The 21534-nt window shown below is 37.7% G+C and overlaps 1 protein-coding gene across 10 annotated transcripts in view; it reads left to right on the top strand.

Moving 5' to 3' along the window:
- The window catches only part of CDC42BPA (CDC42 binding protein kinase alpha), a 154388-nt gene that overhangs the window by 59035 nt on the left and 73819 nt on the right, over positions 1–21534 (top strand). For all 10 annotated transcript variants that reach the window (XM_087964912.1, XM_087964927.1, XM_087964893.1 and 7 more), the window contains 2 exons: positions 14598–14691; positions 16671–16871. In XM_087964912.1, coding sequence (XP_087821038.1) covers positions 14598–14691; positions 16671–16871 — 295 coding nt within the window. The remainder of the gene's footprint in view (positions 1–14597; positions 14692–16670; positions 16872–21534) is intronic.

The following is a 21534-nucleotide window of genomic DNA, read 5'->3' as shown; positions in this document are numbered from 1 at the left end:
TCTGCTGCTTTGCCCCTTTTATTTATGCATGATTGATGATAAGGCACAATACATTTTCCTGTAAGTTCTTTTTGTTTTGTCAAGTAAAAGTTTTGTCCGGTAAGTTTTGTCTTTTTGTTTTGTCAAGTAAGAAACAAACAACGAAAATTCTCAAGCATCTGAAGTTGCTATTACCTTATTTTATTGAACACTTTGACATGTGTTTTGCTGCAGAGCTCCTAACTGGAAATATATACATACATTTAGCTGAACATGCTTACAAATAATTTTGCATATACTTTTCTGAATAATTTTGCATATACTTTTCCGTATGTCAGACTTGTCTACATATCCATGTTCTTTTCCTTGTTTACGTGTGTGTGTGTGTGTGTGTGTTAAAGGACCCTGGACTTAGTTTGAACAAGAAAAGCTAAAGAAAGACATGATGGCATAAAAGAAAAACAAAGAGGAAAATAAGAACTAGAACTTCAGAAAAGCACATCCTAGAAAACTTTAGAAGAAACTCATAAGAAGAACAGGGAATTAGATTGAATATGTGCCATCATATTGGTGTCATGATCTGTTCCTAACCTTGTCCTTCAGTTCTTACAATGGTGTACCCATTGCCACAGTAACTGATGCCTTCTTCTCCCCTTCCACCTTTCCCAGCATTAGAACTTTCTCCTAAAAACTGGCTCTTCACATAATGTGTCTGAAGTATGAGCTGGATCATTTGTGCCTCCGAACTTTTGACTTGTTCAATGATTCATTTGTTTATTTTCTTAGCTGTCAAGGGTATTCTCAGGAATCTTCTTTGACATAGAATTTCAACAGTATCAATACTCTTCATAAGTTGTTTCTTCAAAGTCTAACTTTTACTTCCATAGGGTTCTGATCTGTATAGGTATAAGCACATTGTAACATCTTAATACTTTTTCCAAGGCCTTCATGGCTACTCTACCAAGTGCTGGTCTGTGCATATTCCTTGACTGCCTATTCCTTTACTGTTAGATATTGGCCTCTCTCTTTGACTGGAGATATTTAAATGCAGCCAGGCTGCTATTTGCATCCAATATTGTAATTTCGGCATTGAGTAGATATTTGAAAGAGAGTAACTCTACAATGCCTTTTAATTGAAAGAAAGAAAAAAAATATTATAACTGAATGAAAGATATTTTTAGTCATTTCTTCAGCAGAATGATGTAATGATAGTGACTTTAGTCATTTTAGAGCCAGGATTTTTAAAACCAGGCAAAAAAGTACTGTAAAAACAATATAAACAAAGGAATCCATGGACACAAAGAACTAATTATTATTTTGTATAGAAGAGAATGAAACTGAAAAGAGTTAATGCAACGGGAGAAAAATGCCTTCCGATTTGTCTGTATTTTGGGGTTACCATAGGAGTTTTCCTTTTTAAGCAATCATTTAACTGCTACAACCTACACGTCAGGGTAATATTTTCCATATTCAGATGCTTAAGTATGCCACAATTAGAATAGCAACTAGTTAGATTAGACCTTTGCAGGCATGCTTCTTATTTTGCTTATATTCTTTTCATAAGACTTCCTGTGCTTTTCTAATTTTTTTGCAACTTTGCCAATGTACTGTATTTTCCTGTTTCACAAATCTCTTTATATCCAAAATGACAGTTTTTATCATTTGGATTTCAGTTAACACAAATCATGCCAATAAATCAAGGGGTTTTTTTCCTCAAAGATTTAAATCTACACACACACACTTTTTGAGATCTATGACTTATTTCCAGTTTATTTTATTTAATAAAGTTGTGCTAGTAGAATGAGATGGAAAAACATATTGCCAGCTGTGCTGTTTTCTAAAAAAACAAACTGGCAGCTGCCCATTTACAGAAAATTCTACATTTGCAGAATTATTAACTGAACTGCAGCTATAGTGTTCTGCCAGCTTCCAGGGTGGTTTCTGTTGACCTTTAATATAAATCAAGTTCATGTTGGACATAGTATAAAAGGAATTGCCAGATAGTTAGCTTTCTAATATTCAGCCTCCGTTTTGTGACCACACATTTTAAGCCACATATTAAGGTTCAAAATTCAAGATAACAATGTAATAATATTAAATTTAGGTAATAAAAATGCAGCAAAACTAAAAAAAAGCATGCATCTAGTTTTAAAATCATAATCAATAAAACTCCAAATCATAATAAAGCAATTAATCAAATTGGCTTTTAAAACCTTTCTAAAGTCCTGCAATAATGGATTTAAGACTTGTCATTAGAAAATCATCAATTTAACAAAGGGAACTATGTATTCACTTTTAAACAGAGCACTGAAATTCCTCCCCCACCACCAAAGTAGACTTAATTTGCTGTTTAGTTCTAGATAGATTTTAAATGTTGAATTTTACATCTGTACAGTGCTACAAAAAGATGATTTTCATCTCTTGTTATCATTCTACTCCAAGTAAATCTGAGTAACTTTATCTGCTAGATAACTAGAATATTTTTCAGAGATTCGTTAGATGATCCTAATGCTGATCCCTGCCCTTCGAGAAGTGGATCACTAGATAAAGGATTGGTGGTTGGCTATTAGTGGATGGGTAAGGGTGAACATAACTGTGTTTCACTGGTATTATCAGCATGGTATAATCTCTAACGTGAACTTGTAACACAAATTCAGTCGGATTTACTCTTCCTCCAGTGGCATTCTAGTCATCTCTTCAGATGTTTCAGCTCTCAAAGCTGTATACATAGATAGAGGCCATATAAGAGTAATGTGATCCAAGATCCTTGTCATTGCCAATTCTGGTCAGAAAACCATACCTCAGGTGAAGAGTCCATCAGATCCTCAGGAAAAAAAAAACCCAAGAGTCTTCAAGTCTTCCTGGGTCAGAGTCATCTGATAGGATTTACTTTCCTGCAAGGAGTACAGTATGTTTGTGTGGAGAAGCAGAAAAGTGAACATAACGGAACCCGAGCATGGCAAAGAACTAATGGTAATATCCTTCACCTTCAGATCATATTAGAACTGCCCTGAGATAAAAACCAGATCTAATGTGTAATCTTAAACATGTATTAATTCTTCAATAATTTTGAACAACTCCATGTTTATCATAGTGGGCATGGTCCCAAGCAACTCCAAGCCCAACACTATCCAGGGACATGTGAAATCCTCAAACCTACTGCTATCAGCAATGGAGTTTAGCAGTCCAGGTAGAAAAGTTGCTATGTAGCGGGGAAGCCAATAAGGTAGCAACAAATTGAACTGTTCCCAAGGACTCAATTTCAGCTAGAGCCTCTGTTCATCTAGCACAAAGCCCCCAAAAGTCATACTAATGTCCCATCCTTCCTTCCCTACTTTTACAGCTGATGCCAAATGCAAAATCTAGATACCTCCCCAGCCATCCAGCCTCTCCAAATCTCAGTTATGCTAGCCAAGTTGGCTGAATTTCTCCCCAGTCAAGTCATACCAAACTGACATTTAATAGCAGTAGCTGGAGATTACGGCCACCAAGGATCAAAAAAGGCTAAACCACATGATGAATGATTGACAGAACTAGGTACAGTATGTTTAGTCTAATGAAGAGAATGACTAGGGGTGATATGATAGCAGTCTTCTAGTACTTGAGGGGCTCTCACGGAGAAGAGAGGGTCAACTTATTTTCCAAAGCACGTGAGGGCAGGGCAGCAAGTAATGGTTGGAAGATCGTTAAAGAGAGATCTTATCTAGAGTTAAGGAGAAATGTCCTGATAGTGGAACAGCTTGCCTCCGGAAGTTGGAGGTGCTCCATCACTGAAGTTTCTCAAGAAGAGACTGGACAGCCATTTATCCAGAATGGTATAGAATCTCTTGCCATAGACAGGGCGTTGGACTAGAAGACCTCCATGGTCCTTTTCAACTCCACACCAAGAGCTCCACCCCAAACCCCACCACAGCTATTGTGTCTGTCAGCAAAAAATACCCCTGGTGCCCCCCCACACACACACACTAATCAGCACTCTCAAACTTGGCGCTCCAACCATTAATGGTATTCAAGCCATTCCAAGACAAACTTCAGCCTAGGTCTGCCTCCTTAATTGTTCCCAATGGATCTACTCCAGTGGTGGGATTCAAACATTTTTATCACCGGTTCGGTGGTTGTGGCTTAGTGGACGTGCTTTGTGCATGTGTACACACTTTGCACAGGCGCAGAGGCGTTCCAACTCACCTCCTGCAAGCCTGCACTCTCTGGTCACTTCAGAGCTGCTGTGTGGCACTCTGCTGTGCCACGCAATACAGCTGCACTTCAAAAGCAGGGGATAAAGGTATGGGAGCCCAGGCGGGCGGGTGGGCCCAACAGCAGAGTAGTGGAGAGTACAAGTTCGGTCTCCGCTCCCCATCAGCGCTACTGGCTCAGCAGAACTGGGCCGAACCGATAGAATACCACCACTGATCTACTCCTATTTCCAACAAAGCAGGCTGAACAATGGGAAGCCCCCTTCCATCTCTCTACTGTATTCTCTACACAGACAAACACCCACAAACTGAAGTCTGCATTTGTGCTTGATGAACAGAAAATGGTTTTACTGTTCCCCTGTACAAAGGGAAAAGTAGCAAAAGAGAAAAATAACAGATGAACTGGTTTGTTAACTATGCCTGGGAATTCTGATTGAAAGGATGCAAGAGATGATAATGAGCAAAATGTAATGATAATGAGAAAAATGTAAGTGCAATATAGATTTGATTTTATTTGTTTGTTTGTTTGTTTATAAGATCTATAAAGCTGTTCAACTGAAACATGAAAAAAGAAAAGAAAAGCACATCCAATGTAAACAGTACAAATTATGAAATGGTGACCAAGTGTATAAGAACCATTCAAGTGACCTCCCCCCCATTGCCTAGGGGAGCATTATGATAGGGATGGGCATGTAGGACAGGTTTTTCCTTTCAGTTTATCATTGAGAAATGCATGAAAGTGTGAAATAAAACTTACTGTATATTTGTTCATTTAGAGAAAACAGGATAAAGTGAATAGGTTTTGAATTAGGATAGTTTGCACAAATAATGGATTTGGAAGATTGCAGAATGGTTGCATAATGAAATAAGAGTGATATATGATCGATGTGAAGCATGCATGGGAATAAATAAAAAGTTTAGCAAATACAGTATTTCAGCATGATGAGTAAAATAAGGTTATATAATAATGAGTTATCAGTACTTTAATATATTTATGGATACATGTACAAGAAATCCTTTTATGTTATTAGAATGTGTTGGTTGGGTATGTGAATGTAAATGTATGCAAATAATGCTATGTTGAGACCTAAATGACTTGCATTGAATGATTACTTTTATGATACAATAAGGAACATGGATCTAAAATTGATGTATCAGAGGTGAATGTGATTATTTTTGAATGGGAAAATGGGATGAATTATTGCAAGTTACACTTAACTGGCAAATAATTTGGACACTTGATGCTTATTAAAGATAGGAAAATGATTGGAGAAGTTGTAGTGATTAATGTGTTGCCTGTTGTGCAGAATGAATATATGTCATAATATGTGTACATCTCTGTGTAGAAGAGTGTGCTTTCCCCCACTTAGTTATAAGGGAGTAATAGTTAGATATTTCAGGACAAAATATTAAAAGAGGTGAGAACAGGGTATTTGAGATGTGTGTTTGGCAAAATAAGAGAAAGTATTAAGAACCAAAGGAGATTGAATGGATGTCAACTAAATATAAGAATGAAAAAATGTTATAGTATGGTTATATAAGGAGAATAAATGAGGATTGGATCACAGAATAAAAAATGAAAGGGTCAACAGGAAGCAAAGGATAGTTTGCAAGGACAGCAAGGCATGGAGAGATATGAGATATAATACTGGCATAAAAAGGTTTTGCTGTATTTCCTTTTCTTTTTCTTATAACTTTAATTTATTTGGCTTAGTATTTTGTATTCCTTCTCTCTATAGAGCTCCAAAAAGGAATATGGGCAAAGATATATAGGTAGGAAGGTAGGTAGATTTATATAGGTACATTTTGTGTATATTTTTAGATGCAGTGCTAGGTAATTAAAAACATGTCTGAAAAGGAGGTGAAACCAAATTGTAATTTGTCATTGATAGAAAATAAACAGGGTTTTTAAAAGCTTATTAATTCTCATGTACCTTAACACCAATTGTTTTCTCTATTTCCAGTAAACTATTTTTTCTTCTTTTTATCTTCTGTATCCCACTGGATAGTGTTAAAATTATTTATTTCAGTATTTCAAATTGTCTATTCTGATCAGTATAGGGATCATAATAATCACATGAACTAGGCCAGTATCCTTAAGAAAAAAACTTGTAATCAGCCATGTTTTATATTCAGTAATTTTACTTTCAAGTTATAAATATGCAAAACTTATTTATGTGTAACCCTGATTGGTAAGTAAACAGAATTCTAAATAAGTTCAGTCATACTAAATTTAGGTTATAGGAAATGTTTTCGGTTGTGATAAAAATTAGTACACCAAAATTAAGAATATGTAGTAGAATAGAATGTTCAGTTGTAGAACTCTGTAAGATGCCACATGAAATTATATAATGGAAATAGACTTGTTTTAATCTATTGAAATTGATCAGCCTCTGTATTGGAATTGACATATTTTTGTTTTACATATTCAGTGTACATTTTTGTATAAATATATAAGAACTGTATAAGAACTTTGTGTTAAAAAAATAATTTGCTTGAACTTCAAAATCCATCAGAAAATGATTTTACAATCATATAGTTAATGCTGGGGCTGCTTTTGAATTGCCCAAGCCAGTAAAGTGTTATCTTCTGGCAATGTCTGGTTTTCCCCTAATCGTTTTGCTTAGTGAGACTTTATGGGCAAAGAGAATATACAAACGTTAGCATCTTTTGATTTACTTTGAGTTTGGTTAGGACAAAACCACTAAAGGAGGTTGGCTATTAAAATGAAACGTAATTATGGGTCTGTAATTAAAATATATGATTAGGTAGTTTGTAACAGGGAGTGTCAGGAGTACTTCAGAAGCAAAATTACTTGAACAATTGCACTAACAATTCAAACTAGAAGAAAAATTCTGACCAAGAAAGTGATGGAGTTAGGACTAGCTGACTTGAAGAGATTCAGTTTCTGGTCTGTACTCAGCCATAGGAGTTTACTGAGAAAACAAAACACAGAACTATACAAAAGCCAATCATTTTATTTAAGTCATTAACCAGCAAAATGCTTACTTAAAAAACGAGGATCACATTTAACTTGCCAAATATCCTTTTTTAAAAAAATCATTTTATTACAAATTTAATAACAGTAAAAAAAGTAATACTAACTTTAAAAAAAGAAAAATAGAAAGAAGAAAAAGAATCCCCTCATTGTGATAATTTCACTATCTTTTCAACTCATAATTAACAGATATAAACTCTTAATCTCATAATTCAACTCTTAAGTGCAGGCAAATCCAGTAACTTCTCCAAGTATCTGCACAAAGTCCAAACAGAGCTATAAAACAATAACATGAATTACCAAAAGTAAAACTCATTATTCTATATCTCAACTCTTAGCTGTAATAATATCCACATTTAGAAGGCATAAAGTATAAACAGAAGGCTGAAATTTAACATGTTTGTCATATTAACTCAACAAATATAAATGCAGACTATACAGTATAGAAATTGACTAGAATAAAACAAGATATAAAATTATATAGCAATACAGATAAAAAAATTAATTTAAGCATTTGGGGCATAAAAATTAATACAGCAAGACATTATACAATTTGAATAACACAATTAAATGATAATTTAGAAAATAATTATCAAACCATCTAAAAGTATAGAATTATTATAAGGCAAAAATCCATTGGGGGAAACTGTAATTAATATTAGTATTATACCTAGAGAAAATGCAGTGATGCAATATATAAGGAAGAATGTGGTTATTGTTTAAAAATTAGTCAAATTGCAATTACTTTTTGTGTATGTTGTTAATCTGGCAACTATTAATGAAAATAAGAGAAAAGCTAGAATCAATTGACAGAAAAGGTATAATGACTAAATGGACAGCTGCATCTGAAATATTTCCAAACACAGAATATCTAGGTGGTGGAGAAATAAAATATAAATCTTACAGTAACAACTATTCTACTCTATCTCTTTCAAAGGGGCTGATGCTAGGGCTAAACTTCCTTTTTGCTGGGATATTGGGAGGATGAATTAAAAGGAAAAACAAGTCAACTCCTTAAAGAACTTTCTTGTTTTCTTGATCATTGTCCTTTTCATATTATTGTAAAGAGCAGAAATAGGCTAACTGTCTGGGCTCCAAAGATAATAATATTTGTGAGTTTGATAGATCTGGCTCCTTTAAAGAAAGTTATGATCACATTATTAGGAAGAAATTATTTTGATTTCACTTGGAGCGGGGGAGAATGTTCCATAAGACAGACACCACTGCACAGAAGGCCCAGAATAGTAAAATCTTTAGTTGAAAGGAAATATTCAAATAAAAGAATATAGATATAATAATTGTGTCAGTATCTTTTGATATATTATAGTACTGATAGAGGAAAATATTCATAGCTCAGGTTGAAATATTCATAACTCTAAGGTTGGTTGTTTTATTGCATAAATTTCATTACCCAAACTAGATAGCATCATCAATACTGGTAGGGAATGGGGTTTGCTCTCAATTTATATTATAGTGGCTTTGTCAGACCTAAACTGTTGTTGGTTGAGATTCTTACTTGGAATCTTGACAGGCTTGCCCTATCAGTGTTAGTGGGAGTGCTCTTCGTAGTACTTTGGTTAGACTTTATTGTTAGCTTGTTTAACATTTCCTTCATTGGGGTATTGTTTGCTTCTTGATTGGTAGTCTGATGTTAATCTTGGTGTTAATCTCTGCTTGTCTAGGTGTTGATTGTTGGTGGAGAGGTGTTTAGGTCTTTTGGGGTTTTGCATTTCTTACACTGTGTTTTATAGATGACTCCTGTTTTTTGTCTGCTGGATCTTTTAGATGTAAGATGTTTTGGAGGGCTATAATTGGTTTTTGTGCTGCACTGATGCCATGTGATAGTAATAATCTGTTGGTGGTTTCTGACAATTTTTTTTATATATGTACCTTTACCTTTTTTATGGCCTGTGTTGGTTGTACTATTTGGTTTGAATAGTAGGGCACATTTTGATGAAGTTGCATTTTTGGGGGGGAGATGTAGTGTGATGATCAGTTTCCTTTTTTTGATGTTCAGGGTTGCTGTAGTATGTTTTTGCTTGTCTAAATATTGCTGTTACACAGCTTCTCTTGCAGGTTGAGTTATTCATTTGGTATATATATCTAATTCCTGTAGAGAAATGATAGCATACTGTGTGAATATTTATTTTAGCCATTTAGCAGAATTCAAATTCATATAGTACATGCATTCTGCATTCCCCCATCCAATCCATGTATTAAATGGTTGACCACCATTATAAAAACAAATAATAATTATGAACAGAAATTTATTCTGGCATGATTTGGCAACAATCAGTTCAGCTGGCTAATATCTGTCATTCCCAGTGTTCTCCTATTTATAATTCAGAAAAGATTTGCCAATTGTGCCATAATATAATAGTGACAGAAATATTTAGCCTTTCTTTAGTAAGAAGCAAAAAAGATGAAAATATAAATATACAATACTGAAGTTACAGTATCAATATCATATCAATAATTTGTATCAATCATTAGTATCAACAATTTGTATCCTAGCAGCTAAATATATTTGTATAGTTTTTCCTTTCAGGATGCATTTAACAAATGGTATTCCCAGATGGATGTAGCATTTATAACAAGATTACTTTTTCTACTTATTTATTGACCAACAACTTCTCATACAACTCAACTTCAGAAGCGGGCCTTAATTAATAGATTTTACTTAATTTTGAGACCATGGTGAAGACTTATAGTATTGATATTAGCAAAATTTTCACTTACATTTTTGGTAGCTAAATATTCATTCAAACCATATCAATGTAATCAACTAAACTTCATAAAATATGGTTATCTCTGTTCCAGGGTGGTTAAAAATTGATGCTTTTTTAAAAAAAAATTAAAAAGCAGATTTTTAAACTTAAATCAGATTTTTTTTAAAATCAAATATATTTTAATAAAATGCTTGTGGAGTAAAAAATCTATCTAAAGATAATATTCTATTTAAGATACATTAATAATTTAGTTTATTCAGCACGAAGTAGAGCTTAGTTGCATAGCACAAGGCTGTATATTTTACAATAAATGTGACAGGCAGCAGTTGAGTGGATGCCCACTAACAGGCGCTGCCATGATGGATCTGAAATGGCAGGTGCTCTTTAAATGTAAGGACTCATTCTTGCTGGTAGTTAGAATCTTTAATATTATTATTTGCAAACAAAATGAAGTTTTCCAATACAGCTTGCAGAGCTTGGATTCACTGAATGAATCCCTCACCTAGTTGTGTCACTGCCAACCATCCCATTAAAGTGAATGGGACTGTCGGTGAGTCAGCAGTGGGTCAGAGGAGCTGCTGCAGGACAGAGATGACAGTTGCTCTTTAAAAATTATGATTTAAATTGAATTGATTTAAATCAAGCCTTTTTAAATTGTGATTTAAATTGACTTGATTTAAATCAAATCCACCCTGCTCTATTCCTTTCCTCCTTCTTTCTCTTGTTCTAATTTTTACTTTTGAGGCTATAGCCCCGTGATGGCAAACGTTTTCCACGTTGTCTCCCAAAAGTGCGTGTGCTCGCATGCCTGCACCCATGATGCAATGCACGTGACTCCCCCGCCCCCTACACATGCACATGCGAACCCCCCTGCACTGCATGCCTCTGTGCATGCGCATGCAACTCTGACGTGTGCCTCTCCTCCCACGCATGCGTGGCAGATACCTGAAAATTGGCTAGTGGGGGGGCATGCGCATGCACAGTGGGGCTCTTCCAGGCAACCTCCTCGTGTGCCATAGGTTCGCCAACACAGCTATAGCCAGACCAAGAATAAATGCTTATATTGTTAATGTAATATAATTTCTGTAAAAATTAGAAAAAATAGATTTTATTTTTCAGCTTTCTAGATACAAAGTATATAGTTTAGAATCCTTGGTTTATGTTATAAAAAGCCTTCCTTCCTGGCCCATTACCTAATTTTGACACTAAGGAGATACAGATAGTTCAAATTAGCAGCTGCCTGGTTTAATGACTTTTCAGAATTAAAATGATGATGAAAAAGTAATTTTTGTGATCATTCTTTGCATTTATGACTTTTGCAGGTCTATAAAGCAAAGGAAAGCTGAAGTAAGATCATAAGCATAGTAGCGGTTTCATTTAATGACCACTTCCACTTAATGACCGAGTTGCTGGTCCCAATTGTGGTCCCGCCAAAAAGAGCTTCCTGTACAGGTAGTCCTCGATTTACAACAGTTCATTTAGTGACCATTCAAAGTTACAGCAGCACTGAAAAAGTGACTTATGACCATTTTTCACACTTACGACCATTGCAGCATCCTCATGGTTATGTGATTTACATTTGGATGCTTGATAACTGACTCACATTTATGACAGTTGCAGAGTCCCCGAGTCATGAGATCCCCTTTTGCGACCTTCTGACATGCAAAGTCAGTGGAGAAACCACATTCACTTAACAACCACATTACTAACCTAACAACTGCAGTGATTCACTTAACAAAATGTGGTGGGGGAAGTAATAAAATGGGGCAAAACTCACTTAACACATTTCTCATTTAATAATATAAATTGTGGTTGTAAGTTGAGGACTATTTGTACTTTGCAAAAGTCAGTCTTGTTTAGCAACAATATTAAATTGCTTTCAATATATACCGTATTTGCCGGGCGTATAAGACGACTGGGCGTATAAGACGAGCCCCCAACATTTCCACTCAAAATATAGAGTTTGTTATATACTCTGCGGTATAAGACGACCCCCACTTGGAGGCATGTTTTTCAGGGCAAAAAGTCGCCTTATACGCCGGCAATACGGTAATCAGTCACAGACCAACTATAGTTCACACTATTAATATGGCCTAAATTAAGTTTGGAAGCAGGATAAAAATCAGCAACAGGGAAGAATGCACAGAGTACTTGTTTCTGAAGTAGAAAAAGATTCAAGGGAATATGTTGTGCTCATGAAAGATGGAAGATACTATAGCAGCCCAGAGTATAGGTTTAATGGCTAATAGGTGGGGTGGGATGTTCTTTTCTAAGGCTGAGGTTGGATGTGATCGTTTATTTAGTTCTGTACATAGGTGTTTTCATTTGGTTATTGCATTTGTTTTCAAAGTAAAAGATATGTCATTACCCAGATATGATAGGCTATAGTTCACTTCAGTTGTGCTCAGGTCAATGGAAAATTAAACAATAACTGAAGGATTGCATGTTGCTTCCTCTCCCTGTACTTTATGTTATCGATAAGGAATCAAAGTGAACAAATTAATGAAGAATATGACACATAATGCATAATTAGTACATTAGTACTTATTTTATAAGTCTTACCCCTAGATTTGGATTTCTAGTTTGCTGTTGCTTCCTCTGCTAATAAAGATATCCAGGAAAGGTACTGTGAAGCAGCATCTAGAACAAGGGTGGGCAAACTTTTTGGCTTGGGGGCCGCATTGACTTTTAAAATTTGACAGACAGGCCGGGTCAGCACAAGATTTTTGGGAATCGCTCCCCCCTCTTCTCCTCCTTCCCCTCCCCTCGGAGGCCCCCTGAGTCAGGAGTTGTTACCGCCGGCGCGGCTCTGCACGGCTCCAGTCCGCGTTGCCTCGGGAAAGGAAAGGCAAAAAGGAAGAGCCGTGGCGGTGCTTTGCAACGGGAGCAGCGGCACCGGAGGCTCAGGCTCAGCGGCTCCTGGTTTTGCCTTTTCCTTCCCAAGGCAACGCGGGACTGGATCCGCACGGAGCTGCGCCGGCGGTAGCAACTCCTGACAGCCCCAGCCGGACACCTGAGCTGAGCCCGGGTGAAACTGCCTGTTGCTGCTGCTGGAGCACCGCCGGTCGCCTGCTCCAAGCAGCCCGCCTGCCTGCCGGGGTTCCCTCTGCCGCGCGGCTCGGGGCCAGGCACGAGCGCCTGCGAGTTAAAGGAAGCCGAAAGTTGCTGGGAAGTTGCTCGGGTGCTGGGAGCAGGCTTTTAAAGTGCCACCCGAGCAAAGTTTAAGCAGCCCGCCTGCCGGGCGGAACCCTTCTTGCTCCTTGGCGGGAAGATGCTCCAGCCTGCAAACTTTGCCTTTGCAAAGCCCTGGAAGCCCGAAACCCGAGCAACTTCCCAGCAACTTTCGGCCGTTTTAACTCATGGGCGCTCGCGCCTGGTGGAGGGAAGCCCGGAGCCTCCTCAAGCAGCCTGCCTGCCCACCAGGCTTCCTTCCGCGCGGCTCGGAGGCCAGGCGCGGCGCCGCGAGTTAAAAGGAAGCCGAAAGTTGCTGGGAAGTTGCTCGGGTGCTGGGAGCAGGCTTTTAAAGTGCCGCCCGAGCAAAGTTTAAGCCTGGAAGCCCGGAAATCCGAGCAACTTCCCAGCAACTTTCGGCTTCCTTTTAACTCGCGGGTGCTCGCGCCTGCCCGCCGGGTGGAACCCTTCCCGCTCCTCGGCGGGAAGACGCTCCAGCCTGCAAGCTTTGCCTTTGCAAAGTTTAAGCCTGGAAGCCCCAGAAAAAAAAGGGGATCGGCGGGGACTCACCTTCGGAGAGGTTGCACTCGAAGGTGATTTCGAACTCCCCAGCTGAGGCCTTTGCAAATTTCTTTTCTTTCCTACCCCTAGATCGCTCCGCACTGTTTTGCAGCTTTGGGGGCTACGCGGCACAGGTCAATACGCCACGCCCAGTGATTTTTTTTCAGGGGCGGGCCAGTTTGGACAGACTAATGGCAGCGATTTTTTTCAGGGGTGGGCTGCATTGGACAGACCAACGGGCCGGATGTGGCCAGCGGGCCGTAGTTGCCCACCCCTGATCTAGAAGCTATAACACCTCTATATTTACAACCAAAATTATGAATCCAGTATGTAGGCAACACTTTATCATCATCATCAATAATAATAATAAAAAGAGAAGACACATTAAATAATCAACAATATCATTGAAGGAATAAAATTTACAATGAAAGAATAAAACAATGTACAATTACTTGAATGCACTTACACTTACTCTATCATACTCAGTGTATCTGAATTTTGAAACATTATATTTAAAATGATTTTAGTAGTTCTATGTTTATCTCTCTTTGTGCCATACTTTAATAAATATTTTTTTTAAAATTTACAATGGAATATTAAGTTATTTTTAGAAAGTACTTTATGAAATCCATTATACAATCTTATAACACATTTATGATCGTCTCACTGACATAGGGCATGTATCTTGTAATAGTATTTTTGATGCAGCACTTACATGCCTTACCTACAAGTACAAATACTGCAGTTCTCTACTGTTATATCACTAATATGTAAATGTATACAGATTTTAATTGATATACATTAATTGATAGAAATACATATGATTCAAGTTTCATCAAATCATGATTACTTTGCAATATGCATTTTAATTTTAGTTGTCCCCAAAGTGTTTGAAATTAAAAATATGTTCTTAAGCTGATAAAATGACATTTAACATGGAATGACCCAAATGAATTTTGTTCACAGGGATATCAAACCAGACAATATCCTGATGGATGTGAATGGACATATTCGGTTAGCAGATTTTGGTTCTTGTCTGAAGCTGATGGAAGATGGAACGGTAAATTAGATTTTTTTTAATAGACTCAGTTAAAATGTACTTTCAGACATCTTTAATATTTAAACCTTATTAACCAATACAGTTTGGGATTATATTCGATATAAAGAAGAATTGTTGGTTACTAAATTATTCTTTTGAGCAATGGTGTTGGAGCTATAATAGAAATCAATTTTAATTCTTCTGGCTGGATATACTATAATATTCATTCAGTTCCTTCACCAAATATCTTACTTTACCATCATTGTCCATAAATATTTAATAATTCCCATTATCCTGTGACTCTTCCATTTTTTATAGTTATATAGTTCTATATCATAATATCTACCATAGGTTTTGAATGATATCTTTATTTGTTCTGTCAGTGATCTATTTCACCATAGAATTTGGGTTCTGAGTGCATAATTTAGTTGCTTTCATTGTAGAACAAACAAAACAGATATAATAATTGATAATGAAAGAGAATATGTGGATTATAACAGTTAAGAGGAATTGAGATTCATAGAAGGGAAGACAAAGTATTCTTTTTAGTGTCAGTTGCCTGACATGTTATTCAAGCTGTTAGGGGTCTGTTATAGCTGGACATTAATCACATGAGAATTGGTGTATCAGGTACAACATTACTGTCAATATACCAAGTATAACAGAATAATTTAATTTGTATTATCCTGTTCTATAGCCACTATTATAACCCTGATATTTTGACTGCATTGCTCTTGCTAAAATAAATGAAATAATGTGGAGATGAATGTATAAACATTTCCTTTCTTCGTTTGTGTAATATTTTTTTAAAGTATTTTATAATCCAGCAGTGTAACTGGCCAGTTTTACAAAAATGTGTACTTTAAAGTTCTTTAAACTTTTGTTTTGTTTTATGATACACATATAAAAGATAACAGCCATTTAGAATTGTATCACAGAATACAAATTTTACACTGATCATACCATCCTGGAGAACTTTTCTTCAATTTCTTATGTATCTTTCCAATATTTTAATATAGCATGGGTGGCAGAGCAAAATGAAGCTCTGTACTCCTTTCTGGAATTTTATGTCCTTAAGCAACAAAGTTAGGCATTGAAAAATACCTGCAGTGCAGTCAGTTTTACTTCGTTTTTTGCTGTGAATTAATAGAACTTGATTTTATTATTAAATAATTTTGTTTAGTAATAATGAACAAATATATCTATTCCGATACTTCATAGCAAGTCTTTTGAATATTTCAGCATTTTAAAATATAAAAAAGTTTCTAGTCTTCCTTCCTTCCTTCTACTGATTCATACCAGTAGTTTTTCTTGCAATCTATCTCATGAAATGGTCTTCTCTATGATTTGTGTTGTCTCATTATTTTTGAATGTTATCTGTATGTTCTCTTCTGGTCCCCAGTCTTGAATATTGAACCTAGATCTTCGTGTGTGTTTTTTGAAAAGTATCAGAAACATGTGAAAAAATATAAATCCTGTTTGCATTCTAAAAATACAGCTACTTACTTTCTGCCAAATCTGTGATAAAATCCAGAGCCCATTTCTGCCTGTTTGCAGCTGTTGTGTGTGTTCTAGTATTTCCTAGTTATAATTTATAATTAGGTTAAATATCTAGTTCTATATCACTTGCTATTATTATTACTTTTTGTTTTCATTACTCCAAGTCCTGGCAAAGTATTTTAGATTTTTGAAAAAAGTGAAAATGTGCAGTTTGTTAACACAACCTTTCAGTATTTGATACAATCTGGAAGAAATACAAGATTGTATATAGATGTGGACTTTTTCTTCACTGCAAGTTCAGGAACAAGATAACAACTATAGCTAATAAATGCCAGATTGCTATTAGGATTTTTAATCTGTCATGGTGGAAAACATTTTTCTTTAATTCCATCTACTCATACCTATCACTACTTTAAATATAAATGAATCTGTTCCTATACATATAGAAACAGAAATAGTGTTATGGGTAATGTTTCACTGTGAAATAATAATTCCTACAGGTTCAGTCTTCAGTGGCAGTTGGAACACCAGATTATATCTCTCCAGAAATTCTGCAAGCCATGGAAGATGGGAAAGGAAAATATGGTCCCGAATGTGATTGGTGGTCCCTTGGTGTTTGCATGTATGAAATGCTTTACGGAGAAACACCTTTTTATGCTGAATCTCTGGTGGAGACATATGGAAAGATAATGAACCACAAAGTGAGTGAGCTATTCTTGTATGTAGAAATGAATGACAGCATCCAAGGAATCTAGAATTATTTTGCTTAGTGATTCATTTATATATTTTTCTGCCTGTGTTTAGTATATTTCTTTTCAAAATGCATTTCTCATGGCAGCTCATGATAGAAAATAGTAGAAGGCATACCAGATTATGAAACTGTTGTAAATTAATTCAGTTAAGATATTTCTTTAAATTAAAATATTAATTGCTTTGCATATTTGATTTACTTATTGATTGACTTGACTTTAACTACCCTAACATTTTTATTGATATTCTTGTTGGTTAATGACATTGGTGAAATCTAATGAAATGGTTTTTCTAGTGAAACTGCTTCTGAAAATGGATCAGATGGAGGGAATAGTGCCTCCTCCTGCCCCTATATAATTTTCCATGTGTCCAGAAGAACGACAAAATTAGGAAAAGATCATTAGTGCAAACAAATATTGTTGTGGGTTTGAATTTCATCTTCTGAATTCTGTTTTTGGGTGCTGCCTCCAAAATTGCAACCAGATATAAATGTTTCATTCTCCCATGAGCTATTCAGAGCATCCAGTAGTGGGAGGTGCTTCAGTCTCTGCATGTCTAGGATGGGCTTAATTTGTGAAACGCTCCTCCTCCTCGGTGGGAGTCCTCCCCAGCATTCCCCAGTTTTGTCTCAGCCTCGTTGAGGATAGGCAGTGCTTTTTGTTCTTCCTTGGCCAAAACAGGAGAATTATTCAGCAGGTTTGGAAATAGTCCAGTTTGTTTTTTCAGGCTTTTACCCTCCAAATCACATTACAATCTCCCGACATTAGCTCTGTCCATCTGGCCGTCGGAGATCGTTTGCATTTTCGGGCAGCGCCATTTCACGCACGAAAGCAGCAGGCGGCTTTGGCATTGCTCTGAGCCCCCCCTCAACTGCTTCTTCTACCCCCTGCCATTGTGATTCCGCATTGCCTTTTTTTACATCGGCAATAGCGATGTAGGTGTTTTTGCCCTCATCCGAGTAGTATTGTTTGATTTTTCCCCTCAGAACACCATCTTGGTGTGGAAAGCATAAAAGCTTAATTCTTTCCACCCCTTTCCCGGCCGTTTCTAAGCGACAAGGAGAAGCCGTCGGAGGCATTTTCTCCATGCAGCGGGAGTTTGTTGCTGGGAAGCGCGCGCCCTCCAAAAGTAACGGCCATTGTTTTGCTTTTGTTTTAAAGACCGTGTGGCCATGCTATTTGTAACTCGAGCTGTGTGAGGTAGTTTTCCTTCCCAATCAGAGGTTTCTCTTCAGATAACCTAAGGAATTATTACATCTCATTTTCTTATTAGATTCAAGGCCATCCGTGCATTATTGTTGGCTTAACCCTTACAGCCTTACCCACCCAGTGGCACAACAGCGATCACCCAGGTCTGTGTCTGCCTGTGCAGGGAAGCTGTTGAAGGCCTCTCTTTATTATCTTGGCCTTTTCAGGTGTTCTTAATTTGGCTGTTTGGATATTCACTATATCAAGCTGTTTTCTATTAATTTAGATATATATATTTATATATATTGGTGATTATCAATAATAATAATAATAATAATAATAATTTACAGATAATAATAAATATTCATTATTAATATCTTAATAACGAAAGATATTATTACTGTGATACGACTCATTCATATATATATGTGTGTATGTATGTATGGTATTCAGCTTTGTTCAGGTATTTTCTCATGTCATTATAGTTGTGCTTTTAAAGTTGTAGCAACATTTCGGCAGAATCTCATCAGCCATCATCAGGCTTCTGTATTGTGTTCGTCTGTGAGTCAGACTTTCACAGCCGTTTCTGTTTTAAATTTGGTGCTAGCCTACTGCTGTGCCAGAATGGTTTTTTTCTTCATCCTGATTGGTTGGGAGTCTTGGTCTGTGTTTATTGGTCTTGGAGTTTGCTGTGTTCTGCTTGATTGGTGTTTCTAATATCTTCTGTCTGTTTTGTAGCTTTTTTTATCTTGATTGGCTGGCAACATTGTGTTTCCTGTATTGGAGGCTTTTAGTGCGGCTTGGCTTCGAGTAAACGGACAGCTATCATTTATTAGGAAGCTAGGTTTCATCTGGGTGCCTGGTTGGGGTGTGTTTGAGCTGGAGGTATCAGGGGGAGTCTGTTTGTGCCCAGGTGTTTGGCTGGCTTGTGGTGTGGAGATTTTTTTGTTTGTGAGTGCAGGCTTCCAAATAATTGACAGTCTGGTGGAGTCATCTCTTCTATTCATGCTTTCAGGTCTTTTTTCAATTTCTATGGCTTCCCTGATAATTCTGTGGCTGGGGTTTTCTATAGTGACTAGGGTTTTGGTGCCACTGAAGTCGATGCTATGACTTGTGGCTTTCATGTGTTAGACTAGTGAGGAAGTGTGTTCCAGCTTTTTTACTGTATTTTTGTGTCCATCCAGGCAGGTACTTATTCTTCTATTGGTCTGTCCAATGTATGTGGCAGGGCATGATGCACAGGGAACTTCATATATGCCTTGGTTTTCCAGGTTAATTTTATCTTTGGGGTTTCTTAGGATGGCTGCTATTTTTCTGTCTATTTTGAAGGCAGACTTGATGTGATGCCTGTGTAGTATCTTACTGATTTTGTCTGTAGTACCTCTTATGTAGGGCAGGACAGCTGTTCCATAGGTCTGTTCATCTTCTAGGTCTCCATTATGTCTCAGTGTGTTTTTGTGGATCAGGCCAGTGATTTTGCTTTTGTGGAAGCTGTTAGCTGTCAGTTCTTTAGTCAGGGTGCATAGTTCAGTCTTTATGTGTGTCTTGTCTGCCAGGCGTTTGGTTCTGGCAGTTAGTGTTTTGGCCACGGAGTTTATCTGTGCTGGGTGGTGGTGGGATTGGGCATTGAGGTAGTGGTTGGTGTGTGTTTTTTTCTGGTATATGGTGTGTCCTAGTGTGCCATCTGTTTTTTTTTTTTTGTAGATTAGTACATCTAGGAATGGTAGTTGTTTGTTTGTTTCCATTTCCATGGTGAATTTGATTTTGGGGTGTGTGCTGTTTAGGTGTGTTAGGAAACTGTTTAGGTTTTCTTTTCCATGGGGCCAAATAGAAATGTGTTATCGATGTATCTTAACCATAGTTTGGGTTTGTGGGTGGCATTGGCTAGGGCTCTGGATTCGAATTCTTCCATGAACAGGTTTGCAATGAATATATATATATATATATGAAGGGGATAAGATATTATCAGGGCAACCGGTCCCTTTTGGGATCAGGCCCCTGGGCGTGTCAACCACCTCCACAGTATCGCTTTAAATAACGAGCATACTGCATTTCTTTCAATCAAAATGGCAGGCAGTAGTAGCTCTCAGACCTTAAAGGTCAAAGCTAAATCTCAGCACAAATCTAAGCAGACAAAAGGTCATTCTAAAGCTTCAGAAAAGGATGCCAACAGGCGCTATAAAGCATTAGAAAAACAAATAGATAAGTGTACAAGGGAGGCACACAGGGCCTCACAGGACTTTCCGCCCCCCAGTCCAGGACCGTCTACCTCTTCCCACCCTCCTCCTCCCCTAGATCTCTCCCTCTCATCCAGGTGCAGCTTAGTTCCCCAGAGTCAACAGGCCCAGTTAACTGGATCATTGACCACGCGAAGGGCTCCCAAAGCTACATTCACTCCAACGGCTGCTGGTCTTCGAAAGGACAACATTCTTCCAGAGAAAATTCCAGAGAGGATGAAGGCATGGATGGAGCTGGCAATCCGCCAGGGAATTGCAGCAGGTCTTCAACACGCAGTTCTGACAAGGGAACATCCTGTAACCGCTGATTATGATTCTCAATCACTAAGGTCGTTGACCAGGTTGGAGCAACACTATACCCAGGTACAGTTACAGGGGGAAGCGCCCCTCCAAGAGCTGACGGAGGAGGAGGAGGAGGAGGCAGAAGAAGTGGATCAAATTGATCAAATGGAACAGATTGAATCAGGATCAATACATGACAGTGAAAGGGGGATGCCTGAAGATGAGGGCCTTGTTCCCGATCAACCTGTATTTGCAGGCTTATTCCACCCACAACTATTCAGATCACTCTTGTTTAAGGCAAAAAACATTGCGCGCCTGAACAAGTTGACCCCTTCTACCACTCCAACTCCTTGAGAAGAGGGACCAGAAGATCTAATTTTCAACCAACCAGTAGTCGAGGCAGATGTGATTCCATTTCCTCACATGTTTTTGGACCTGGTACAGAAACAGTGGGCGTCTGCAGCCGTGTACCCTGCCCCCACGGGATATGACAGGAAATATTTTAATTTGCCCCCTGATTTCTCAAAATTGTTCAATACTCCCGAGGTAGATGAACCTATAGTGGGATTAGCGTCCTCGTCCTCCATTCCCAGTGAAGCGCTGGAGGCATTAAAGCCGGAGGAAAAACGGGCCGAGCTAGCCCTATGCAGGGCCCATCAGTCTGATGCACGGGCCATCAGAGCGGCTACGGCTGCTTCCTTCTTTACCTGTTCTTCTCTCAGGTGGCTCCATCTCTTACAGGAGCATGTCCCTAATTCCAACATTAGAGCGCACCAAGATATTGCAAAACTTATAGCAGCCGCTGAATTCTCAGCTGACGCAACTTATCATGCGGTCAAGTTTTCAGCCAGAGCCATTACTTCACATGTCACAGCGGGACGCTTACTATGGTTAAAACATTGGCAAGC

The sequence above is a fragment of the Notechis scutatus genome, chromosome 1 (genome assembly GCF_049901735.1).
Source record: "Notechis scutatus isolate UNSWTSFEM ecotype Mainland chromosome 1, rNotScu1.2, whole genome shotgun sequence".
NCBI classification, from domain to species: domain Eukaryota; kingdom Metazoa; phylum Chordata; class Lepidosauria; order Squamata; family Elapidae; genus Notechis; species Notechis scutatus.
The sequence above is the reverse complement of the archived record's forward strand: the minus strand, read 5'-3'. Positions and strand labels throughout refer to the sequence as shown.